The 27776-nt window shown below is 36.7% G+C and overlaps 1 protein-coding gene across 1 annotated transcript; it reads left to right on the forward strand.

Annotated features, from left to right (window-relative positions):
• Window positions 1-59: 59 nt before the first annotated feature.
• Window positions 60-27373, forward strand: rspo1 (R-spondin 1). The gene is made up of 6 exons (XM_032559081.1): window positions 60-413; window positions 5352-6039; window positions 10423-10617; window positions 17508-17651; window positions 18871-19095; window positions 25821-27373. Exons 2-6 carry the CDS (start codon window positions 5943-5945, stop codon window positions 25979-25981), a joined length of 822 nt encoding a protein of 273 aa, XP_032414972.1. The 5' UTR covers window positions 60-413; window positions 5352-5942; the 3' UTR covers window positions 25982-27373.
• Window positions 27374-27776: the final 403 nt, after the last annotated feature.

Consider the following 27776-nt stretch of genomic DNA (forward strand, 5'->3'; position numbering starts at 1 on the left):
GGGCCTTGCAGTGCCCTCTGGCAGGGACTGCAGGTTATAAGTTAATACTACAGCTTTGGAACCACTCTCAGGAGTTGGACGCAGTTGGAGCCCGAAAGCGCGTTTAAAAAGCGCACCTCGCAGGAGAGTCCGAACAAAGCGGCGCGTCGCGACTGAGGGAAAGGAGCAAAAGTCAGACTGACCTGTTACAGCGGACTGTGCGCGCCTGCGTAGCTTTTGTACCTTTTAAAAAAATAATAATATAGAATTCATATTTTATTGTCGTGTGCATCGAGTAGTAATATAATTGTTTAAAAGACAAGAGGAGCAAAAAACTGCGAATGAGTTTCCGGTAAAAAGGATCTCTTTTGTGACAAAAGAAGTGAAGGATTTTAACTTAAAAGAGGGATCAGCTTCAGACGCAACATAATCAGGTGAGTCTATGGCTTTTATGTTATTGGATATATTTAGCTCTAAACTTGAAAAGTAAAGTAACTAAATTAACCGAATTATTATTATTATTATTATGACTATCAGTTTTGCGTTATCAATTAACGATTTAACTGGAAATATTTTTAATTGTAGAAGTAATAGGTTTGAGTTCCAGTGCTTCTAATTTTTTAATATTAATTTTCTTTCGTGCCATAATTTAAACATATCCATAAATTGGTGTAATACTACTTCTTCCAGTGCACTGGGTATGAATGGATGAAAATGTGTAGATTTGTTTTTGTTCTTTCAAGGTAAAACCAAATCAACATTTATGTAGAATTTTATGGTATAAGAAATTTCAGAGCTTTTAACAAAACTATCAGTGTCCAGCAGCAGAGATAAAATCTGTGTTGTTGTTGTGTTTTTTTTTCAACCTATATTCAAAGAGCTGTCTTATGCACTTTACTGTAATCTGGCATGTTGTGCAAGCATCTGGAGGGGAAAGTTGACCTGCGATGATCTGAGCTGTGCAGGATCAACCCGAAGGCTGCTGGAGCTCTGCACGCCTCAGGAGTTATGTGGGGGTTCGACTCAGAGAACATGGGCAGGGATTCTTTCACTTGGCTGCCTGGTCTGATAAGTTATGTTAGTTGCTCCAATTTTGACCTCTCATGACAAGAACAATTACGGCTTCTGCAGATACTCCTGGGGTAACCCAGTATGTAGCTGTCCACACTGCAAATGGTCTGGACTGCTTATAGTGATTTGGATAAAAAAAAATAAAATAAAAATAATAAATGCAATAAAGAATTATAAAAAGGTGTAGATTTTACAGGTTTCTTTGTCAAAAACAACCTATGCTTTCTCTTTAATGAGGTTTGTGAAAATCTTGCTGTAAAAAAAAGTATTACTTCTGAGAGCATCACCTCTCAGAAAAATTATTGATCTTTTAATAATTTTGAAGCTTTTCTTTGAAAACTTAAAAAAATATAACATTTGCTTTGTTTTCTGTTTTGTTTCCTGTGATTTTTCCTTTTATACTATCATGTTCCAGAAGTAATCTGACACATGTATTATGGATAGACGATTTGCTCAGCACTCCGATATGCCAGTAGGTTGAATTACAGGCACAAAGTTCATCCACAGACATTTGCAACTCTGCGCTCAGAGTTGTGGCACCTTCTCTGGGTTCAATAAATTCCCAGAGTGGCAGCTCCTTTTCGGCGTCTGAATAATTGATACATCAAACTTAGGGCTTACAAAGGAGGCAATTTAATCTCCTGATTTTTTAATGAGCTGTCTGGGCTCTGGGAGAGGAAAGACAAAGTATAATGGAAGAGGGAGCAAAGGTGAAGAGAACTTTTAACAGCTTACAGAAAACCACATTTGCCTTGGGAAACAAATGTTTGTAAAGAAACACTAAAATGAATAATATTTTATAGTAAATGATAAATATACTTTGGATCACTGTGCTCAGAAATGATTTCAGCCTTTGAGTAATATTGGAAGTGTTAAAGTTCAGGATTATAAAATCATTTCTGGCCTGTAGTTTGAGTGAGTGAGTTCTGGAAAATTTCACTCTGACTCATCCAAATGCTGAGTTTCCGGTTACTTGAATCACAATTTGCACAAGAATCAAAGTGGCAGTAATGAAAATTGTACATTTGTTATATGCTTGCTGGGGAAAAAAAGTGTAAAACAAACTTTGAATATGAATAATTTTATTTTTTGATGATTATCAATGATACAATTTGCTTAACCTTGCCTTCCACTGGAGTATGCATATGTATGTACATACTTAAATTATATATATACATATAATTTGAATAACAGTAATGCGTATTCTCATGACATTTTGGCCTTAGGAATGCTTGGAATTCAAAAAATATTTTTGATTTATACATGAGCTAGAAATGCAATATTGCCTGCTGGAATGTTTAGACGCACCAAATGGTATTGTCCTCAGCGTGATTCAGACCCACAAGCAGCTCAGCGGCCAAATATGGTCCTATTTTTCTTTATTGAGCTGCGAGGGAGGACCGCCCATTGCTCAGATACGAACATGTTCTGTGTGTCCTCTTCACACGGGAGCTGTAAATACAGGCGGCACATGACACTATCTTAAAAAAAGATCTCAGCACCAAATATGACAAAAGCCTTTCGAGGTTCTGATGTTTGTGTTGCTCCTCCAAGAGATGACAGTGAATTTCCTGAAGATAAACAAGCCTGAGTTATTGATCCGGGGCCAAATGCAGCTTAAGGTGTTGTGAACGCAAAGCATTTGTGGGATTAGGTTTCCCTGTTGAATGATGGATTGTTTCATTTAGCCAGTCATCTTAAAGTTTATGAGTAAGCACCACACCACTCTGAACGCAGTCTGGAGCCAAATTGCACATCTTTGTTGCATCTGTTTAGGATTTAGTGTCACTAGTTAACTGAGTCAGAAGAAAATGATATAAACCTTTTTTCCTCTGCAAAAATGAGTCAAAAATATTTATATTTTTTTAGGACTGAACATAAATATTGCCTCATTTGTGGCCATTTGCTAACATTTACATCACAGGAGATTGAAACAACTCTCATGTATCGGTACCAGAAAATATAAAGATGCACACACAATACTTTGCAAGAGTATTATGTGCACCTTCTTCCGTGTGACTCAGACATGGCATTTGGCTTATTTGAGGAGACTTTTATGGGTTTCTTTCATAAAAGAAACCCACAAAGTCATATTTGTGGGGTGCACAACTATTAGCTGTTTTTGCCCTAGACTGTCACATCTGAGTTCAGGATCCTCGCAGCTCCTCTGGAGTTACTGCAGGCCTTTTGCCTGTGTCTGCGATTCATTCTGTCATTGTGCAGCTATGACTTTAAATGAATATTCCTATTTTGGCACATTTGAAGTTGCTATTGCCTCTTGTCTATCAGATGATGGATTGAACAGCACCAGCTGATGTGTACAAATCTTGGGATGTTGTTCTGACTTAAACTTCCCTATAAGTTTGTTTCTGGCACGTTTGTTGTGTTCCTTGATCTTCTCATTGCTGTTTCTTTCTAGATTTTCTGTGACAAAACCTATTACGCCACTACAGAACAGCTGAATTTATATATTCATACCTAATTTATACTGAGATGAAATGTCACAGGAGTGAAGTCTTTTTAGCAATTAGGCAACTTCTAAAGGCAACTGATAACATTGAATTTTTTAATGTAAGGAAGACTGAGTACAAATGCACAACACACTCTAGATTTTTATTAAAAGACCTAGTGTTTGGCAAAATAACACTTCTCTTTCACTTAACAGTTATCCACTACTTTGGTATATTATGTCCATATAAAATACCTTTAAGTTTGTTGTTTTGATTGACAAAGATGTGGAAAACTGTATTTGTTGCCTTGCTTAGCCTTGCAAAAACAGTAATGGGGTTCAAAGCACTTTCGTATTTTATAAGGAGGGAAGCTAAGGGATATTTTTTGGCCTGCTCCGTTAACTTCTTGAGAGTTTCTATTAAAGAATTTAGGTAAGATTTACATCATCCAATAAGTAGCCAATAAATCTCTGAAAATAATTCAGTTTGTCATTTACAAGACTCCTTTGTTGTTGATTAAAAACAAAAATAAAATGTGCCAATGAGAGCACTTTAGCTGTTCTTGCTGGCAGCTTTGAGGGTTTTCATATACAGTACAGACCAAAAGTTTGGACACACCTTTCTAATTCAATGGGTTTTCTTTATTTTCATGACTATTTATAAGGCAATAAATCCCACTTATTAACCTGACAGGGCACACCTATGAAGTGAAAACCATTTCAGGTGACTACCTCTTGAAGCTCATCAAGAAAATGCAGAGTGTGTGCAAAGCAGTAATCACAGCAAAAGGTTGCTACTTTGAAGAAACTAGAATATAAGGGGTGTTTTCAGTTGTTTTACACTTTTTTGTTTAGTGCATATTTCCACATGTGTTATTCATAGTTTTGATGCCTTCAGTGTGAATCTACAATGTCAATAGTCATGAAAATAAAGGAAACTCATTGAATTAAAAGGTGTGTCCAAACTTTTGGTCTGTACTGTATATTCTTGCGATTGGCAAAAGTAATCAAAACTTTTGAACATTTTTCATATTTTGTCATGTCATATTCACAACCTTTAATGCATTTAACTGGGATTTTATGTAACAGACCTAAGCAAAAATACTGCTTAAAAGTGAAGTTACATAGTTTTTTAAAGATTTTATAAATAAAAGTGTGAAAATTGTGGGATTTGTATTTAGCACCCTAACTGTTTTTGACTATCTTTTTCAAAAGCGCTTAAGGCTCAGATGATATAGATTTGAACTTTTACTGGGCCATTCTATGCTCTTAGCCGTAGATTTAGTTTTATATGTTCAGAAAATAAATTTCTCTCAAGTCTTTTATAACCTCAAAAAAGTTTTCTTCTCTATTTAGTCTGAACAACTTTCCTGTTTCCTCCAGGTTTTACTGTGATGTGTTAAAGACTTTGATTTACGTGACACAGGTTATTTTGCATCTAGGGCAAAAAGTTATATTTTGGTCCCAACTAGCCAGAACATCTTCTTCCATTTGTTTGTTGCATCCTCTCTTTGCAAAACTGAAGCAGTTTTCTGGGGAAAAGAAAATCTAAAATCAAAACTGTATATAACTTGTTTTTCACCCTACAATAATCAACTACTTTGACTTGATTCACCAAAAAACAAAACAATTAAACTTGATGAAGTTTGCTGTTGTGTGACAAAATGTGAAAAAGTTCAAGGGGTATGATAACTTTGCAAGACATTGTGAAAAGGCAATGTATTTAGAAATCCCAGAAGATACAAAAAAAGTTTTCAAAAACGTGAAAATGTCAGTATTCTTTCTGTGATTTGCTGTGTCTGTATTTTCCACATAAAATCCATTCTAATTTAGTTTTTTTTTTCTTCTCTAGTTCTTTTTTGCTCATTAGGCAACGGATCAAACAAAAGTGCAACCAGACATCGGAAGAAAAACCTGTATCCGTCTTTTGTCAGCTTGCACACCATTATTTGCCGCCATCTCCAAAGCAGCACGCATACTTAAACGACAGCAAATCTGGCTCCAGCAGGAGGCTTTAAGCTTTTTTAAAGCTCCTCATAAACTTCATGGGTTGACCCACAAGCACTCCACCACGCCTCCTCCTCAACCCCTGCTCTAACCCTTTTCGCTTCCCACCGCCTCCGTTTGTTTACGCCACCTCTGACATGATGACTTGTTTTGCCTCGTACTTGCCCGGACGTGTAATTGCAGCGTCACATTTTACATCTCCGACTTGTGGATAAATCAGGCAGTAGAGTGAAAGATTCAGAGAGAGACCTGGGGAGGGAGAGGCAAACAGAAGGAGAGGAAGGAGAGCAGCACTGCGTGTTGAGAAGAGGTTTCCATCAGTACCTGCAGCAGAGGGATCCACCTGCCCCAAAGAGGAAGGGGGAACCCCCCCCCTTACCTGATCCATCTGGTTGCAAGGGGGGGGCCTTGCACAGCCTAGAAGGCAGCAGGGACTATGCAGCTGGGATTGGTGGCGCTGGCAATGATTATTCTCAGCTCCATGGGTCACAGTGACGTTCTCAAGCTCTCCAAGGCGAGAAGGCAGAGACGGGGTAAGTTGTAACGCTTTAGTTTGTTTTACTGGTTTCCGTCTCCTTCCACTGCACCAGTGCTTCTTTTCATTTCTGTGGTCTGACTTACTGCGGTGGACATCTTATAAACATTTAACGAGCAAAGTAACGATAACATTTTGTTTATTTTCCCTTGACTCTTATTTGTTTTTCCAAGGCGGGTTATGTTGGGTTCAGAGTGTCCCCCGGAATGGATCATCTTTCTGGCTCTTTTAAGATTATGCCCCTCTCAGTTTATGTAAAACTTTTATGGGTATTAAAGTTGTTTATAAAAGGTTTTTTTGATGGATTCCCTCACAAAGCCATTGCTCATTTTGTGTCTGGCTGTGTGGGCACATAACAGAGTGAGTACCTGACAGCTCTAAGCTCTCTCTTGGACCAGGCAGCCAGTATTATTGTAAGCATTTTTCTGACCTCACGCAACTACAAAGACGGGGCGCCCGGATCGACTTGCAGCATATCTCTCTGCGCTGGTGTTTCTGTCAGCTTTGAAATAATTCTTCCTTTACACACAAGGAGCTTTCAGTGGATGCCAAGCTCGCCCGACTCCTCAAAGCCAGAATACATATAATACCAAGACCGACCCCAGTAACAGATGTGGTGCTAATATAAGCACGCAAACTGGGAGGGAAAGTCAGAATTAATCTTGTGGCAATGTGATGAAAACAGAAGATATGGAGCAACTAATAATACTCAGGAGGTTCCCTCCAGAGTGGCGCAGCCAGTTCAAGGTTTCCCTCTCAAAATATGGGAAATGTTTTTAATTTACACGTCTCATCTTAAGATATTTATCTTCAAAGTGACCAGATTTGGCTTCTTCAGCAGGAGAGAAATCTTGCTTTTAAAGTTGTTTAGCTCTAGTTGAATTCAAGGATCAAACTAAAACAAAAAGAATATTAGGAAAATTTCTTGAAAAAAACTGCTTAAAACATTCCATCTCACATGTAAACTATGGTTGAAACCAGATTTTTTTCTTGGGGCATTTAATTTATTTTCCCTCACTGTCTCACATTTAATTGGGAAGAGAATGCTTTATAATCTTTAAATTCAAAATTTACCTTTTAAACTCTATGAGTGTTGAACATTGAGGTTTTATTCTTCAACATTCTTCTTGTAATAGTTTGCTGGAAGTTTGACTGAACAATGTGGACATAACTGCCGTAACTAAGTTAGATTTGTAGGACACCTTGATCTAATATACAGACTTCCTTTGTGACCTCTCTAAAACATTCTTTGTTGTCTTTAAGTCATTTTGTAACTAATTTGATGGCATGCTTTGTGTCACTTTTCATTTGACAGAGACAAATGAAACCCATGCCTGAGGAATTGAGATGTTTCTTCAATATTCCCATTAGGGATGTGTGATATGGCACAAAATTCATATCCTGATATCAATTGTGATGGGTGGCACTAATGATAAGTGTCACAATATGTGTTTGGTATAAAACTTATAAAATGAAAAAAAAGCATATATTCCACTCAATTAGTGTATTTTTAAAAATTTCTATTGTAAGTTTTAAAATGTTAAAGAAAATCTTTTATTGTCTCAAACCAAGCATCTCAGTTTTTCATGTTTTTATATTCAGGATGGCTGAAGAAGCCATTTTCTTTCAAATGTAATTTAGAAATGTTGACTATAAACTGATTGTGCTTCAGTGGAAGGATAATTCATCATTGCAATAAGTAGGCAACACAATATCTTGGTTTTATCCAAACGTTGAGCACACCAGTCTGATGCTCCTCACTCTTCTTTTCACTCATGTTTGTGACTGTATTACAAGCACAAGACCACGCTGCTACAAACTAGATAGCCCTCCACAGGAGAGAGGCTTTTAGGTCAAAATAGGTAATGTGATCAATGTGCATTACGTATTGTTAACATGCTAAACCTTTTAGATTAATTGAGTTTAGTTTGAACTCGAACCAGGTCCAGAAAATTGATGTTTTTCCACCTGCCTTTTAGAGAGCTCCTCCCTTGCTGCTTCCAACTTGCTCTGTTTTGATGCCAGCCGATTACATCATCAAGTATTACTGCGGTTAGCTGGTAGAATACAAATCTCTATCATAGGCCAAACTTCTATCATTTATACCTTGTCCCGTATGTAATGAGCATTACTAATTCTCACAATGCAATCTATTTTGTGAGGTGAAAAGATGATGCTGCCATCCTGATGCTTTATTTATGTTATGTTATGAGAGAGCCTCCCCATTATTCTCAAAACATGTAAAAAAAAGTGCTTTCAGGGTAGTGACTTCTTGCTTGCTGAGTGGCCTTTCATACCATGTCAGTACAGGACTACACAAAAGGAGTGTCCTGAGTGTGGTCCTGTATCAGTTTTGTTGTGAATAACGACTCTTACCAATTAACTTCTACTGCTTTTGTTGTGGTGTTCGTAGACCACAAAAACTAAAGCCACCTTTAAAGGAATGCGGATGTTATTTAACTTTCTAAGGTCACACACAATATTACGCTTAATAAAACGAAAAGGTTGTTTTTAAAAAAAGACGCCCCATTCAGACGTTTGACAAATTTAACACCAAACCATGATCATCTCTCGGATGCCTCCTCTTTCCTCAACTATCATGGTTGGAAATCCCCTTGATGTTTTTACTTGCATATAATTGTCTAGTCGAATGAATTTCACTCCTTCAGGCATCTGAAAGTTGTACCACAAGAATGAACCAGACTTGTGGAGGTACACAATCGTCTTCCTTGATATCTAGAACGGCTTATTTTCCATGATGTCACATCAGAAAGACAGTTTTTACCGATATCACAATTTGTATCAGAGACTAACTAGAACTTTTACTGCTCACTGCTGCTTACCATTCTTCAGCCATGGAGAAATCTGTTCCTGGAAGAAACCTTTTAGCTGGTTTGGACTTCCCTCTTTATCTCTAGGAGGCAGCGCAGCAGATTGATTGCTGTACAAATGACTGTTGAGCTGATAGAGAACAGCACAGTAAATCAACTCAGATGACTGTTGGTTTTTTTTACCCAAGAACACTGCTAGTAAAGGATATGCACACACATTTCCTAGAAATGATTTAGGTTACTGCTTCTGTGTACGTTGTCTTCTGTTTTTTGTTGTTTTGGATTGAGGGATATGAGTCATGATGTAGCATGGGATGAAGAAAGTGTGTGTTGCGTCTTTAAATAGGGTTTGTTTCCTGGCAATTTTGGGCTTTTGTTAAATTAGTATGTTTACACTTGTATTTTTTTAACTTTTCTAAACCATTTACCCATCAATCAGAAATGTTTGTTGACAAACTCTAGATTTTACTTAGTGGACTGGTAGTCACAATTTTGGTTTGTTTTCCCACAGTAAAATCTTTTTGTGCTCTCCATCAATCCAATCTTGAAATAAACAAATAGTAGCAGCTTAAACAAATGTGCTTAGATATTTAGTCAATATTTATTTAGATTCTGGACCCCTCTTCAAAGCTACAATCCTGACTTATCTGCAAAATCAGTCAAATTTACTTTAGACATAGTGTGGAGATCATAAAACATCAGCTTTTAATTTGTTTTCAATCAAGCTGCAAAAAAAAAAAAAAAACTGGATTTGTGTGCACATACCTCTGATAAAATCACAGTCAGCCTGAGGCTGCTAATCAGTTTTCTTTTGAATATTCCCATTTGCATAGCTTTTATTTTGTTTGCTTTTTTAAATTTCACATTTCTCTTAACACATTCATTTACAGGAGATTATTTAAGTAATCTCCTTTTAAGCTGCAGCAAAACAACTGCGCTGCATGTGGATGATGACATTGATTTTCTGTTTTGCTTTAGAACTGTAGTCTACTAATGGTTATAGTTTGGCAATGACAGTGGAGGAAGTGAAAGAAGTCATTCGTTCACTCCAAGTGTGTTGGCCACTCTTTCAAATATTGAGCAATAAAAGTCGGAGCAAGAGGAATGTTTAAGACATTTTATTGCTGACAAAAATGCCATTCGGCTCGGCACTTTCTCTTTGTAGTTGGGGATCTTTGTTTACAGCGCAGAAAATTTCAGTCAAGCTTCCTACCTTCCTGGTGCTGGTGCATTATGGTCATCATGTGCATCATGCCCAAACGTTAGCGATTGCATAAATTCAGATTCAGTTGTTTAAAATTTCAACAGAGTCCTCGCCTCTTTTTTATTTTCCATCATTTGATGTTTTTTGACCCAAATAAACTGAAAAATACACAACTTTAATCCTGTGGACTGTAATAATGCTGGCACTGTGATAACAATCGGGGGAGTCAAAAACAGAAACACAGAAGCTCCCTGGTCTCATCAACCCAATGTGGACCATATTTTTTACTGTCTGTAGGCTCATTATGCCTGTTCCTTCTTCTTTGTTTATTCTCATGTTTCCACAGTTAGCACAGAGGGACCACCATCCTGCCCAAAAGGCTGTGACCGATGCTCTGAGTATAATGGCTGCATTAAATGCAATCCAAAGCTCTTCATCTTCCTGGAGCGCAATGACATCCGTCAGATAGGAGTGTGCCTCCCCTCATGTCCTGTGGGATACTTTGGCATGCGGAATCCAGAAGGCAACAACCGATGCACACGTGAGTAATACTTTCAACATTAGAAAACATGAAAAGAAGCTCACCCGAAAAGAGCCAGATGAACCTAAACAGGACATGAGTGGGCATAGTAAATTTGTTGACATCCCTGTACAATCCTGCATAGTCATGAAGGTTTCAGCGTACTCATTTTGCGATAATTCTCAAATTAGACCTCTGGAAGATGTGCGTACTATTGACTCGTCATATCCTGCTTATGTGGGCATTTAGTGGTTTATACAAGATTTCTGTGCAGGTTTTGGCTAAGTTGTGTCTCTTGCGTCTGCAGATGTCTTAATAGAAACTATATTCATTTATTTTGAATAGCTTAGGCAGACATAGAAGGGAAATGCTTATTTTGATTCTCTATTTCTTTAGTTTTATGTTGCCATTTTCATTCATATTATGCAGTCCACATATAAGCACCACCTAGACAAAGATATGTTCAAAGAAAATAAAATATTTTGTTCTTACTATAAGATGCAAGATGTAGCAGATGTATTTTCTCCATAACTACCATCTTTACTGTACATTGCAGCAAGACAAACCTGAACCCTCATCCAGTTTTAATTTTGGAAAGAAGCCTACAGCCACAGTATAAAGTGCTTTTTTCACATTTTCATATTTTTTTCTAAGTACTTTTTTTCTAAGTACATATTTTTACTCTAAGTCCACCTGGAGTGTTTGTTGCTGAGAACATTAGTCTTACCTGACCAAACGATATGGTTCAATAGAAATTTTAGCAGACTCCACATGTGTGTGACGGACAGAAAGGGCTTTCCTCTGGCATGCATCCCAAACAATCATTTGGGATGTAGATACGGTAGCTTATAAAGGCTGTGATATAGACGTAGCGCCCCACTTTGCTAACATTACACTGTAAAGATGCTTTTTTTTTTTTTTTTAACTCCTTAAACCGTGTCTGGGTGGGTGACCTCATCCAACCTTGTTTGTCATAGTTCCAGTTTAACTATTGCTCTGACTGTGGTAATGTGCATTTTGTTTTCTACTTTTTCATTTTGAAAATTTAAAGATAAATAGAGCTATATCTATGGATTACCAATTAAGAACTTTTAACTAGTAATTCAGATCTTTAGGTTAGGTCAACCTGAAGGAAAAAAAAGGTAATGTTTCAGATATACTGTAATTACGTAAACTTTATAGGAATCATAAAAAGACAACATTTGTGGCACCACTATTGCTGGTAAACAGTCATTTTCCTTGTGAGTAACAGTAGTTCAATTTAGAGTTGGATTTTCCTAACCTTTGTAGTGAGTTATGTTACTGCAATAAAGTAGTTATTTATAATAAGGCTGTTGTCCCTTTACAAGGAATGGAAAAAAAGTAATGAGCTTAAACTCAGCAATTATTAATTGAAGTTAAAAGATTTAATCCAACAAAATTTATTTCTAAGCATCTAGACTTTTCAAACATACTTTAAAATAGTCTGGAGGGTGCTGCAATTTTTCAGTATTAGTCACGTTTGTAATGACAAATATTTGTGACCGAGTAAGATGTTCCGTGATAACGTGTTACACAAAGGCAATGCACAGTAAGAACAGTTAAACAATTGATTGTGAAATTGCTTTTATATTGCTGCTTTTCCAGTTGAAAATACTGGCATAAATACATATTACAGCTATAAATGTGCAAGCTGCAGGAATGTAAGGATTTAAATACTCCTCTGCACATTTACAGGGTGGTTAAAAGGGCAGCTGCACTCTCACTACTTGATAAACTTCTTTTTTTTTCCCTCTCATGGCATCGGCTCCAGTGCTTTTAGGTGAAGAGTGCCAGGAGCTTTGTCTGATGTTTGTTTTCACAAATGTGTGGGTAGAAATAAGCATTGGATTAAAAATCCCAATGAAAAGACTTTTAAGAGTTTGTTTTGCAGTATTTGTCTGCTTTTTAGCTGGCTCTGATCTGCAGGTTTTATGTCAGGCCAGGATGTTTGTTGTGTTCTCGCTATAGCAATGCTTTGAATAATATGCAGTCATATACAGTGGCTGGTTTGGATTATGAGTAAAACCAAAAGTGAAGCTGGTTTCCTAATTATGCATGTTAAATCATAAAAGAATGAGATAAATACTACTTTGAGCTACTTTTATGTCGGTGGATTTTGCCTCCATATGAATAATAAGACTATATTTTACACATCAAGTTAGATTATATTTGATAAACAAGTTAATGTAATGGCATAATGGTTTGCAGACAAAACAATACTCCAAAGAACACATTCTTTTTGTTGTTTTGTTTCAATTTTGTAGCTCAAATGGTTAAATTTATTCTTTACATTCTTTTCAGAGGCACTTAGTGGTAAACTGGGGTTATTATCCAATCATCTGGCTTTTTACATGTCATCTTTAAATGTAACATTAGCAACATTAATCTTAAATTATCATGCTAAAATGATTGTTTATGCCAAATTTAGCTGTCAAGGCTTGACAATACACTCTAAACTTTGACAAGTTGATTTTACTTAAAAAAAATCTTGGAAACCGATTGCAAAATGTGAGTAAGTTTAACTACTATTCTTACGTTTTGTTTTAACATATACTTGTTCAGTGTACTTAAGACCTTGTTGTATGAACTTAATTGTGTCAAGTTAATTTAACTTAGTTAAGTGAAGTAGCAAGTAAATTATCCTCTTCTTAACTCAACTACATCAAGTTAGTCCAATTTACATGAACAGTACAGTTTACTTAGCAGAATCTAGGAAACCAATTGCCTTAAATAAATTAAGTAACCACAACAAAAGATTTTAAGGTCACAAAATTCAACATTTTATTTTAACAAAATTATATACTTAGCATAACATAACAGTCAATAACCCCACAGGAACCTGGATGTAGTCTGCCATGGCATCTGAATTCTGTGAATAATAAGAAAAGTACAAATTAAAAAAAGAATGAGGTGAAGTTTTGATTTTTTTTCCACAACCTCTGACAAACAAAATAGTAATACATACCAGAGACATTGTAGAATTCTTTCATCATCCTCGAGTAAAACTGAGAGACATCGAAGGATAGCAGTCCTCATGGCAACATTTTTGGTCTACAAGTAGGAAAAACAATAAAAGTAAGGACAAGCATATTCTGAAGAAACTAAATCACATTTTTTCACAATAAGTGGCATAAAATAATTATTCACCCTTATTTATTGTCTGACTAAGACTAGATTTGAATTTTGATGGTTGTACGGTTAAAGGAGCAACAGCAAATTTCCAACCTGCTATCAGCTGATTATTATATTAATGCCACAGACTGTTGCTCAATCATTCATTATTTCAACAACTAACTGTCTTTCTTCCAGTCTCAATCACCCAAATATCATCAAGACAAATTCCCCCCAAACAATATGACTCAATGTCCCTTTAACACACCACCAAACTGGCTGGTTTTGAAGTTTATTGAGAAGATGTGAGGAGGAGTCATGTGCATGTGTGCGCGTCCAACTGAACAAGATATAAATTAAAAACATTGCAGAATTTTCTTCACCTTAAACAAAATCATTCAGAATGCTCACCCTTCGTTCAACCTGGACAAGAATCATGGGAAGTGTGTTGTCAACGACTCCATTTCAGACTTGAATGCAGCACAGGAGATCCCACCCTCCACTCTGGTGAACTCTGCAAAAACAGTGACAATCAAACCCAGCTCCAGAGGAATTTAGCTTATATTGGGATGGCACAGTAAACACACATTTTATTTAATATAAATGCATAAACAACTTTCAAGTAAAATACCTATTTTGTTTAATATAAAAAAACTAATGATGTAAATAGTGATATGTAGAAAATGCTGAGCAATTATGCTCAGATTTGCATAAACATTTGCTCATATGTAGCAGAAGTCTAAGAATCTAATGTTTCAAATCACTGAAGTCTATTTCTTATGCAAACTCATTCTACTCAAGTATAAGTATCAATTGTTCATAATATTACTATTTGTAGTAATTATATTCTCACTAACTGAGACTTGAGTCCTCCCGTTCAAAAAAGACTGGAATTGTTCCTGAATGCCACATTACACTCCGCATGGTCGACTAAAATGAATGCTACATGAACATTAGCAGGCTGGGTTTATGCTTACAAACATGCTAAGGGGCTGCAGTTGAAAGACAGGCAATTATTAGTCAGATCTCTTATCATGGACAAAAACATTAAAGGCTCTCAAGTAAAAGGCATGGCAGTTTTAGCTAATGTTTTACCCATGAGCCCATGCTAACATTAGCATGTCAGCCTGTAAAGCAGGGGTCGGGAACCGTTTTGACTCAGAGAGCCATGAAAGCAAAATATTTGGAAATTTATTTCAGTGAGAGCCATATAATATATTTTACGACTGAATTCAACTAAATGTGAGTATAAGCCTCTGAATTTATTCTTTTAAACAATGTTGTTATAATACTCACCATTAATGCGACTTCTGGTGCTGCACGAATTTGCTGGTGGCTTTGTAGTCTGGTTGGTACTTGGTAAGGTTAAGCTTCATGCAAGCTTTGAGGCTTTCATCCGTTAAACGTGACCGTAGGTTGGACTTGATGTTGTTAAGATGTGAGAATGACTGCTCACATGCACACGTAGATCCAAACATGGTCAATACAGAAGCGCCACAAATCCTTTGTTTTTCCCCACCATACATGGAGCACCATCAGTACACACCGAGAGAAGTTTATCCATAGGTAGATTTTTTTCTTGAGTAAACTCCATGAAAGACTTGAATAAATCCTCACCTCTTGTGGACCCTTTTATTGGCAGAACAGCAAGGCTTTCTTCCCGCAGTGTGGCACCAGCAGGATATCTTGCAATCACACTGAACTGTGACAAATGGCTTGCGTCTGTTGACTCATCCAAAGCCAGGGAAAAGAACGGCGCTGCATTTATGTCCTTCACCTGCGTTTCCTCCACTTGGTTTGCCATCATGATGGTGCGATTATGAACAGTTCTTGCCGACAGAGACATGTCTCCTTGTCTTTTTTTCTTTTCGCCATCTTCTTCGTCGAAGGGTTAGCTTTGAGCTAATGCCCGAGCAGACTGATTCAAAAGGGGGCATTTACCTGTTTACCCAGCAACAGCCACCGTAGGCTATTATCATCCAATTAAAATAATGGACTGCTCCTGCAGCCAATAGCAACCCTGAACAGGATATGACCAGTGGAAAATCGATGGATGGATTAAAATAAATTTTAATCCATCTAAATTAAATATTTTATGTTTTATCTGCGAGCCAGATGCAATCATCAAAAGAGCCACACGTCCCCGACCCCTGCTGTAAAGACTGTAATGCATCAACCTTTCTGAGAAAAATCAACCTGTAACCACATATGCGAGTAGTAAAGGCATACATGACAAATTAAAATATACTGAAGACAAAGAACTCACCTTTAGAGAAGCTCTGCTTCTTCCAATGTGCAAGTCCACAAACATTCTGGAAGCTTCCTGCACTTTACTGCGCATGCGCACTGCTGAGCTGAAGCATTCACTCCAGTAACAAAAATATTCAAATCCAGTTTACTCAAAATAACTTTGTCTTGTATCTTTCTCAGGCCAAACACGTACATTACTTGAGTTGAATAAACAATTTAGTGAGACTTGAGTAAAGCATACAAACCTAATTTAAGTAAGAATAGGTATTGCCTTTTATAGTGTAGTAATTGGAAGCAAAAAGGAAGAGCATTAAGATCTCACTGAGGGATCATTTCTGGTTTTGGCATCACAACAGCTGCAGAAAATGTAGCCTGTATTAAAAAATACGTTTTTATCTTTGTTTTATAAAGATTTTGCCCAACAGAACTTTATAAAGTACTTCATAATTTCTTATTTTACTTTTTCTCTATTTAATGTATCTAAGAGTAGCATTGATAAGTTAGTTAAATTATACAAAGGAGATTTTTTTTTCTATATTAGGACTTATCCTTCCCAATATGTTAAAGACACAATGACCACCACAATGACACCACCTTGTTTCACTGTTGATATGATCTTCCTTGTCTGAAATGCCGTTGTTTTAGCCAGAGGTAGTGGTACACACACCCACAGAATATTTTATTAAATCATAAACAATGTATTACTTTTTGAAATCTTTTAACCAACTTCATGTTTTCAGACCGGTGCTATTTAAGTGATTTCTAGATTCAGCAAGTCAGACGGGAAGGCCTGAGTGTATGGAGGTGTCAAGTGAAATTGAATTTTAAAAAATTATTAAACCATAGTTCAATCATTATTTAAAAATGACACAATTACAATTTACCATTAGATCAGATTGTGTTGGATAAAGTACATAAAATTAACATTTGAAAATCACTCTCATATTTACGTATGCATGCTTGACAAAACACATGCGTATGATGACTCAAAATGGATAAACAGAAGAAATCTGTAGATGATAAACACTTTGACGCATATTGTCTGGAGTTTGGACAATGCTTCTTTTAGCATAACACTTTGGTATCATGAAGATATTTCTATTTTAAAGACTAACTATGAGAGGCCAGCAGGAGTATTTTTAATATAGCTACACAAGAGAGGGAAGTGTGTTAAGGGTCGAATTTGAGGTACTTGTGGTCACCCTTATGTTGGAACGGTTTTCAAGTCTGAGATATTGAGAAATCACCTCTTGTGAAATCTGCTATAACAGATTCTGGCAGCGTTTATTTAAACTAGTTTAAAAAATAAAAAAAACACCCCTGTGTTGGATGTGTTTTGAAAAGGCAACTGTAGCTACTCTGAAACAATAAAGTCCTGTGCATTTTACGACTACTAATAAATCTCTTTGAGAAACTATTTTGTCTTAAAGCTTGAAATGTTTAAACTGAATATTTCATTGTCTTTGTTTGGAACTGAAAACATCCTGAAACTGATTGCTTTGAAATTCTCTTTCTTTGTATGTTTTCAGAGTGTAAAATTGACAATTGTGAAGCATGCTTCAGTCGCAACTTTTGCACAAAATGTAAGGAGGGCTTGTATTCACACAGTGGCCGATGTTATGTCAGCTGCCCTCCAGGCAAGCACACCGCCAATAACACCATGGATTGTGACGGTGAGTGAACGTTTATATTTATTGTGTAAAACTTACAAAACAGCATTGCCACTTCATCTTACTTGGATGAAAAATGTGAAGAGCAAATTTTACGCATTTCTTCTTTAGCCATTGTTTGAGACAATATCGACACTCTAATTTCCTTTTTAGTGCCTCAAGTATTTACAGTCGAAAGACTTCAAATGCCAAACTTTTTTTCATTGTAAAAGTAGTCATACACTTTAAACCTTTTCACATTTGACACATTACAACTGCAAACATCAAAGTATTTTAATTAGATTTTTATGTAATTGTTAAATTGTTTATATATTTTTTTATTTTACAAAGGATTCTCTGAAAAGTGTGTAATGCATTTCTGTTCAACCTACCTACAATAAATACTCTGTAGAGCCACATTCACTGCAGTTACACCTGCAGGCCTTTTGGGTACCTCTCTTTGGATACAACCAGAAACTGTAATTTTGATTTTTATTCTTTTCAAGTTCAGTCAGATTAGACAATAAGAGTCTGTGAATTGGAATTTTTAATACTTGCCACAAATTCTCAGTTACATTCTGGTTCTGAACAAACCAATGTGTTGTAGTTCTTGCTGTATGTTCCGCAAGAAGGCAAACCTCTGCCTCAACCTAATAGCTCTTCATTCAGGATTTCAGTAGAAACAGTTAAATTGTGATCTTTATGGCAGAGGTTGTGAATACTTATTGTGATTTTCTGGTTTTAAATTTTTAGTAAATCCCCAAAACCTTTTCCCACATACTCATAGTGGGGTATTTGTGTGTAGAATTTTGAGGAAAGAGAAAATGTCGAACATCGTGAATATTTTCTAGATGTCTGAAGTCTGTTCTTATAACTTGGCAAAATGTTGAAATGCTCCAAAGATATAAATACTTTTGCAAGGCACAGTATTACTAAGTTAAACTGGCTCTGCTCCTATCCATAATTGTCACATGCAGAGTCTGCTTAAAGACAACACATTTTCAGTTTCTTAGCAACTACCCAAACCTGTTGCTCTGCTGCTATAAATCCATCCACAAATCACAAATTGTTTTCAGATGTGCAGACTCCCTAAGCTCATTATCCCAAGTCAAACCTACTGAGGTGTGAAAAGCACAGAAAATATGAAGCGAATGTGAGATGCTGAAGATTTGAACACTTCACTCAGCTCCTAAGTTTTTTGAACATATATGTATATATGTATTTATATATATTTTTGTCCCAGGTCATCATGCTTCAGAGTGTGAACTAGGAGAGTGGAGCCAATGGAGTTCCTGCATGAAGAAGAACAAGACATGTGGATTTAAGAAGGGCTCACAAACCCGGGTTCGTTCACCCCTTCCCCAGATTCACAGTGTGGACACCTCCCCTGCTTATGTGCCCTCACAGACCTGTGCTCCAGAGACAGAAAGGAGGAAGTGTGTTGTGACCAAGATGCCTTGTCCTAGAGGTAAAAGACACAATCAAAAAAGCTGATTCATAAATGAGTTTTTTTCCCTTGAACATATGAGCAAATGAAAGTCGAAATGTTCCTTAAAAAAGGCACCTAATGACTCATTTTTAAAAAGTTAGCACACTCACAAGTGTGTTTTTGACTTGCAGCATGTTGGTTTGGCTTGGTTTGGCAGAAGAAACAGAAGGTTACAGAATCTCCTGAGCTTAGCATGTATAAACAATAAACTCAATCCACCAGTTGAGCAGATGAAGGGTGGACATTACGCACTGCTGAGCTGGATGGGGATCTGAAAAACTAGAGAAAGGGCTGTTTGTTTCTGAAGACCACTGAAGCGAGAGGCTTTTATGGCTGCACACAACCGCTTGCTCTCCAGCAGGTTAACAGTCATTCTCACAGTTTAGTGACCATTAATGTTTTATTGGTAGCTCTATGCTTTGTTAACTGCTGAGGCCATCAAACAACAACTCAGGCAAAAAGCAATGGTAAATTGCATATAAAGTTCAAGAAAAATGCAGTGTTTGTTTATTTGAGAAACAGCTATCACACCTGGATTTAGGTTCAGACTTGACTAGGCTATTAATAAATTCCCACTCAAAGACTTATGTCCTTCAGATCTTCCCCCTGCTGCCAAGTATGTTGGATCTTAAGGTCACATTTTGATGACACATAGTGCCTTATAAGTCTACTGAATATTTCCCTAAAGGTGGTCAAGATGTCTTTTTTATTTCTTGAGAAAATATGAAAAGGTCTTTGTGTTCTTTTTGATCAGCAGTGGATTTTGCCAAGGGTTTCAAATGTGTCCAGTGTTGTTCTTTCTGTAGGACTACAAACATTTAATGTGATTTTAGTATAAATAGTAGGCCAGTTATTCCTAGGATTCATTACTACTCATGTCTCTCACTCTGGAAGTCTCTGCCATAGTCTCAGAGCCAGAAAAAAGGCCCTGCAATTCTTATGAATTACTGATAAATGTCCTTGTTTCTCATTTGTTCTTACATTTCTTTAGATTAGGACATGAAGTTGCTTTTTGAGAGTTTAACTTAGTTCATGGTGTCACTGAGGTGCTTTTTAAGTTACATATTGATCGTATCAGTAATCTGGCCACTGAATTTGAAAGCAGCTTTCCGAAAAATGTTATTCACAATTGATAAATCATTTAACAAAGGGGAGAATTACTTTGTCACACAGGGCCCAGTTGGTTTTGAAAGCATTTTCCCCTAAAAAACATGAGCTCATTTGTGGAACAGTTTTTGTATTCCTTGGGCTTTTGCCTGTCAAGATGTTTTCTAAAATCTTTTTTGAAGACTTTAAAAAAAGAAAGTGTGACGATAAAAGCAAAAACAGAAAAATCTGTAAAGGTCAAATACTTGTTTGTTGCACTTTGGTAGCTGTTGCACCTACTTATTTCATTTCATTGGATTAGATCTCTTCAATTGCAATAAGATTAACGTTAATTTGAAGTTATTAGCAAATCACTTTCTCTCTAAATGCCCCCATATGTCAGTTTCTTTTACATAATGCACCAATTTTAACAAGAGCTAGAACAGTAAAGTTAGTTACAAGGGCAAGCGGAACTTTAAATAGGGAGTATTTAAAGTCTTTATTGGAAGGTGGCACGCTTAGGGGATTTCGGTCACAGCAGCAATGTTGGCTAACAACATTTGCACAGTTCTGGCAGCAGTACAGATGTTTCAACATGTAACAGATGGCCTGCCCCGATACTGTATGTGAGTAAACATGGGGAGGGCTCGCATATTATGTTACCATTCTCTAAACTTGGAAAGTTCCTCTCGGGTTCTGGATCTAAACAACAGAACATGATCTGACAGTGTCCCGTACAGGTCTACTCGGATGAAGGATTGTAGTTGTTCATCGAAGAGCTGGTTATTCACTGACTTTTGACTACAAGGTATCAAACATAAGAAGCAAATTCACTCTTGCCACCTCTTCTAGGAAGCACCTTCAGCTTTGAGTTCAAAATAATACTTTGTGGTGAAAAATTGCAAACTCTTTCTAAACTTTATGCAAAGCTATTTTATAATTAAAAAAATAAGAATGATAGAAGAGGTTTCATATGACACATATAAAGTCCTAGAAGCCTTATGGATTACGTAATAACCAACTGTTAAAGTTAAGAAGCCTTTTTTCTTAGCCTCATCTTGCTAAATTTCTGCTAAAATGCACTGGAGCGATTTTTATCGGCTGGATAATTCATGGGTGATGGCACTGTGATTCCAATGAACAAGTTCATGTGGGTAAAAGAGCGCAGCTGTGGATTCATCTGTGGGAGCTGGCTGGCAGGCGGGCTATATAAAACACAGGGGGCAGATCTTGTATAACATTAGTGATTTAGTGGCCTGCAGATCTCACGCTTTGTGTTGATTTGGCTGTGATTTTTCCCCCCACTGTTTCCTGAAGCTCAACAACAAAAAAAAAGTCTCACGCGAAAGGATTTGCTGCATGTGTTATTGCATTTGTCAAGCAAAACTGTTTAGCTTGGATGGAGAGTAGGTGCAATCAGAGCTGTCATAAACTGATGGAGTCCCCGTCTCTGGGCCCCATCAGTGATTTGTTAGAGAACTAATTAAGTCCTTACACAGTGAGTGCGTCTGCTAGTGTTTTTGAAATATTTTCGAGGACTCTTCAAACATGCTCCACTCTTGCTCATCATGTTTAATTTCAGCTGTTCACGCTTAGTTTTAAGGGCTTGTTAAAATAGTGAGCATAAAAGCTCAGTTTATAGATGCAACATTAATGAAATTAAAGACACTAATGATTCACATTCTTTACGGAATCTTGCTAAATGTCAGTCAGTTCACCAAATGAGTGTTTAGTTGTGTTTATTTTTAACAAATCAATTATAGCTGGAAAATTAGCATGGCTCAGATTCTTCTAGGTTTTAGTTATAAGTATGCCAACAATGATGTTTTTCTGGGTCAGTGGCAGAAATACAGATGTCTTAGGTTTTGTGACCAATATTTGAATCCTCACTTTGCCATTAAAGAGTCTAGCTGATTCTGTTTTCTGTGTAAGACTTATAAATAAACAATTACTTATTTTTTTACAGTTGTAAATAAATCAAAATTTTCTAATAATATTTTATTAAATTATTTTTTTCACATATAAACATTTGTTTACTTTACAAAATCATATTTAAAAAAAATAGTCCAAAGTTGCTGAGTTGTGTCTCTCTGGGTCAATGAAAATCTACAAAAAATATGGGACAGAAACACCTTTAAATAAAACCCAGCAATAGAATGATGACATACTGTATCTCCTTTACAAAACAGAGCATATATCAACAATCATTTTTATACACCTGAGAATATAAGCATGTGCATCATGTCACAAGATATTTTTTATTATTAAAGCTTCAAAGTATTTGACTGAAGTCTCCAATTTAAAAATCAATTGGTATGCTATTGAATGCTAAAAAAGTTTATATTTTTTGTCCCTCATTTCAGAAAGTCGGTGTCACAATATATGCATTCATTGACATTTTTCACTGTGTGCAATAAACCTAAAACACATAGGAGTTTCATTTTGTGAAACGAGTGACAAAAAATAATGAACTTGTATATATATATATATTTTTATTTAAATTTTTTAGACGTTTTTCTAGATTTTGTGGTGTTTGTTAGCAATCAGAACTCAGAACAATCAAATTTGATTCAGTGACTGTTAGACATTAATGTTTGTTTTCCACTTTGTGGCTACTATTCAAGTTGTCACTGGCCTTCACTAGGCCCTTGACATTTGTCTCATTAAGTGATTTTAAGTGATCTGTAAAACAGAAAATTTCTACTTCACTATCCATAGTGCTGTTATAAACCTTTAAAATTGTCAGCTTATCCCACTTCTGAACTGATGGTGACTGAAAATTAACTATAGTGTGGGAAGTCTGTTATTTAGGCTGTGATTATGCCCTTAAAATCTGTGACAGGTGTGTACAAGAGCTAAAGCAGAGAGTAGGGCGTGCACGGTTTGAGAGTGTGTCAAGTGGGACAAAGGAGTGAGTAGCTGTTGAAATTTAAATTAAACAGACCAAGAGACCACTGCCAGATTGGTCCCATGTGCTACAGGACAGCTGGGCTTTGAGTTCACTGCTAATGTTGATCCGTTGCTATAAAAGTTCTGGCTTGTTGATGTTAAAGAGATGATAGTTTTAATTTTCTGTGACTGTCGGCAAATATACAGCATTCAGAGTTGGCTTTCTTCCTGCAGGAGTGAGATTGTACAGTAGTGGAACTCAGTTGTGGAGATGGTCGTTGCTGCAAATAAGCTGTTAATCTAAGAAATAGGTCCTTATTTTAATTACAAATAAACAGGCCCCTGGTTAGAAATGATACAATATTTTGAGCCAACTAATATATTTTTTTACAAGATTCAGTTGCACTAATCTAAAAACGAAGGAGAGACCGCTTTATCTTCAGCAACTCAGTTCTTAGTGAGGACTTGAACATTTACAGTAATTGAACAATCCAACAAAGCATATCATATATTTTCTTAGATTTAGGCAGATAATTATTGTAGTAAGTGTTGCTTTAGTAACTGACACTACAGCAGCTCCCATTCTAAACATTATTCCAGCAATGTTGCTGGTGTTTATTTCCTGAGAATGTGAGTAATTCGTCCAAACCATTAAAACATAGAAGCAAACATAGTTGTTGTAGTATTGAGTTGGATCATAATCTTTAGAATTTCCTGCACATATTCATGTAGAACCATTTCATTTTTGGTTTACAAAAACTACTTTCCTCCAAGACCTTTTAAATTATTCTTGACAGTTCATTTGCCTTGTCACAATAAGCTCTTATGTCAGCTGGTGTCCCAAAATTTCCCCAAAATTTATACTGTTATGCTCTAGGAAACCCAAACTGAACTAAAACTGCCACTGCCAATATGTACTATATTAACTGACTGAGGAAAATTTCCCTAAATATACAAGTACAGATTACAAGTATCAGTCTATGGATGTTGTAATAGAGTGGCCTATATTAGCCTTGCACATCTATTACACACTAGTGCAACTTTTTTGTGGTGCTGCATTCTGCCATTTGGACATTTTTCTTAATTGTTAATGAAAATTCATCTTCATATTGACCAAGCCTGGGACAAATAATTACAGAAGTTTTTCCGTCTTTAAAGTGCAATACATTATATTACTCAACTGAAGAACAAAAAGGTCTGTCAGACTGAGAAATTAAAAAAATAAACAATCTGCAATTACCTGGTGGTATAAATGTGAACCTCAACTTTGTTGAATCACCTTTTGATTCAACTCCAGCAGTCAGTGTTCGGTAGTAAACACCTGACATAAATGCCAGTGCATCTGACTAAACTTTCAGCTCTCCTTGAAGCCTTTCTCTCATCATTTAACTAAAGCTATGGATGGACAGAAGGTGATAAAGGATTTAAATCCATCCATCCATCCATCCATTTTCTAACACCCTTGTCTCTAGTGGGGTTAGGAGGGGTGCTGGTGCCTGTCTCCAGCTAACGTTCTGGGCGAGAGGCGAGGTACACCCTGGACAGGTTGCCAGTCTGTCGCAGGGCATGTCGCAGGTTTTAAATTACAGGTGTTAAACTCCAGTCCTGGAGGACCACTGCCTGAAACTTTTAGATGTGCCTCTGCTGCACCACACCTGAATAGAATAATTAGGTCATTAGCAAGAATCTGGAGAACTTATCTGCACAAGAAGGAGGTAATTAAGCCATTTCATTCCAGTGTTTTGTAGCTGTGGCACATCTAAAAACTGCAGGACAGCGACCCTTGAGGACTGGAGTTTGACACTCCTGATTTAAATGATCTAATTATACAAAAGGGTAAGTCAAGAGGCACAGACACATATAGGTGAGGGAGTCTGCAATGCTAAAAGTGCTGCAATTTCTGAGTAGTCCTGTGTTCTTCATGTGATATTGGTCTCACATCTCATCTAAATGTCTAAACTGAAGAGGGCTGAAAGACATAAGCGTTTTTAAAAGCGTTTTGTCATGTCTAAAATCTTCCAAGGTCTTGTGGAAGAATCTATCATGGGCTTATGAAACCAAACTCGAAGACTACTCCCCTGCATATCAACAAAAAAGCCCTATTTCCCGTAGTGACAGGATTATGCTATGGGTGTATCTTTTTCTTTTAAAAGTGAGGGATTTCAGAACAATTCTAAATATTAGTGAGTTTTCATCCCAAACTCTCGGGTGTGTGCTTAGGATCGAAGAAGCTGTGGGCAAGATTTATCCTCAAAATGTTACTTTACTAATGGATCCTGCAACCTTTGAGGAGACATATTGACCAATTGTTGCAAAGTTAAGATGTAGGATGTTGACCAAATAACAATTCTTCAAAGCTGAAACTGAATCAAAAAGTGCCTCAACAAAGCATTGGTTAAAGGGTTTGTACACTTCTGCAACCATTTTGTTGTTATCTTTTTTCATTTAAATTGTGCAGGATGTCATATCAAGGTTTAAAATGGATTTGAAATTATGTTGGTCTTATTATTTTTTTCAAAATCCTAACATTTTAATAGGGTTATCTAGACTTTCGAGATCAAGTAGACATATTGATACATCCGTTATTAGTTATTAGATTCATTCAACAATTCATATTGTTCTTTTGACAGCAATTTCTCCACAAAACACAAGGTGATGATAATTACCTTTTAAGATTCCTTTTGGAAAGTAGAACTATCAATCATTTTGTCTCTATATTGTCATTTCAGACAAAAAGAATAAGAGCAACAGACAGGATGATACAAACAGGAGAGAAAATGCACGTGGGAGAGGACGAGAAGGCAAAGGAGGAGGTGGAGGGGGGAAGCGGAGGAAAGGCCAAAGCAGGACCACCACTGCGTCCACCGTCACAACCAGCGCTGTCACCTAAACTCTGAAGCCTGCTGGGTGAGGACAGGAAAAAAACTGAGACGGTGCCTTGCCCAGCAGCCCCAGAAAACACACAGAGATGAGTGGGAAAGAGTTACTGCTGCTATGCTGCATTGTAGAACATGCAATGAGAACTGGAGGACTGCTTCAACAAAAAGGTTTTCTGAAACTTTTGGGAAAAAAAAAAATATCCTGCGGATCTTGTGTTATTCTGACAGCCTTGCTGGTTTCCAGTTGAAATCACAGTTGGATAGCGAAGCCACATTGCAAATTGTGGCTTGGTTTGGTCTGTGTCTTAAACTGATTGTACTAAAACTCTTGGACAGGTCTTTCTTTTCAAAGTGCAGCATTAAGCAGGAAGGTTGATTCTTCATGAAGATTTTCTAAAGTCTGTATAGGCAGACAAAGTGTATAATTTCCAGCCTGATTGTAATCACAATCTGTATTTCATTTGTTTTTGTATTTTGGAGAGGTGTCTGATGGAGTTCCTCAAACGTCACAGCTCATGATGTGGAGACAATGAACAGCAATAGGTTGCAGCAACAATATTTTCTGTAGGGAGTTGAAACAAAACAAAGTCACTGGACATGAATCAGGCTGCTGAGGATCAAAAGTCATTGGTGAATACATTTGAAGGCATCTGGTACAAAAACAACTTGAGAATAACCAATCATATCCTTCATATCCATATCCTTCTGTGGCTTCTAAGCAAAAATACAATATCATCGCTTTCTGATTGTTTTAAATGAAATATTTTATCTGAAAAAAGAATATCTGCACAAGAAATAATATTTGCATGATGCTAAGTAGCATTTGTGTACGCGTGCATCTGTGTGCATTTAAATCTACCTGAAGTATTCGTGTTTGCGTAGTTTATATGCATATCTGCACGGATTTCAGTGTTCGACGGATCTTTGCTGTGTGAACATGAGTAGTCAACGTTGCACATACAGTTTGTCTTATTACTCGTCTCATAGACTGAAGGAACTAAGTCTGGAAAATAAATGGAAGGACATATAGACGCACATTAATATATAAGAACCACACTTACCATTACACTAGCCGTCAAATAAGCCCTGTCAATAACCAGAATGTAACATGGTCTGATGATTTTGCACAACTGTAATGTTTTCCTACTGCTCATATTCCAGAACAGTCACAGCATTTTACGTTTTCAAAAACTGACCACATCGCATACACGGAATGGTTTTGGTCTTTAAATAAATATCTGAAGATGTTACATGGTACTTTATTCATTCTTTGATGCTATGGATTGAGATATGTAATATGTCAAGATGTGTTTACCAGTATTAGTATCATCATGTATAGCTTTTTTTCTGTGAAAGCCTGAATAAAATACAGATGAAGCTGGTGATGCATCAGTCGTACACTAGATGTGCTTGTAATTTGTGCATTTGCCTTGTAATTATTCTTATTAGAAATAGCAAGTTCCTTGAATACAAGTCATAGGTGGTAGATGATTTTTGCTTAATATGTTTGTTTTAAATTTTTGAACGTTCAGAGGAAGGCAATGAACTGTCAATCAATTCAATTTGAACAGCTTGCAAAGATGCTTTGAGTCTGTCAGTCATCTGTCTCTCATGGCAGATCAAAAGTGGAAAGTGGCTGATTTTGAGACCCTTGAGGAGGTTAAAAGATTGGAGTATAAGATCAGTTTCACATGTATCAGTTGAGCTCCTAAAATTGTGGAAATCGGGGCCGATTAATCTGTGCACCCCTGAGTGGATTTCCATTTTGATTTTGCTTTTATATTTTAATGACAGATCACATGACTA

Source organism: Xiphophorus hellerii, chromosome 3 (genome assembly GCF_003331165.1).
Source record: "Xiphophorus hellerii strain 12219 chromosome 3, Xiphophorus_hellerii-4.1, whole genome shotgun sequence".
Classification (NCBI taxonomy): Eukaryota; Metazoa; Chordata; class Actinopteri; order Cyprinodontiformes; family Poeciliidae; genus Xiphophorus; species Xiphophorus hellerii.

Excerpts from the sequence above, each read along its gene's own strand:
- rspo1 (XM_032559081.1), top strand. The coding sequence starts at position 5,943 with ATGCAGCTGGGATTGGTGGCGCTGGCAATGATTATTCTCAGCTCCATG. Across the intron at positions 6,040-10,422 it reads GGCGAGAAGGCAGAGACGGG|TTAGCACAGAGGGACCACCA; the intron begins GTAAGTTGTAAC and ends ATGTTTCCACAG. Across the intron at positions 10,618-17,507 it reads AGGCAACAACCGATGCACAC|AGTGTAAAATTGACAATTGT; the intron begins GTGAGTAATACT and ends GTATGTTTTCAG.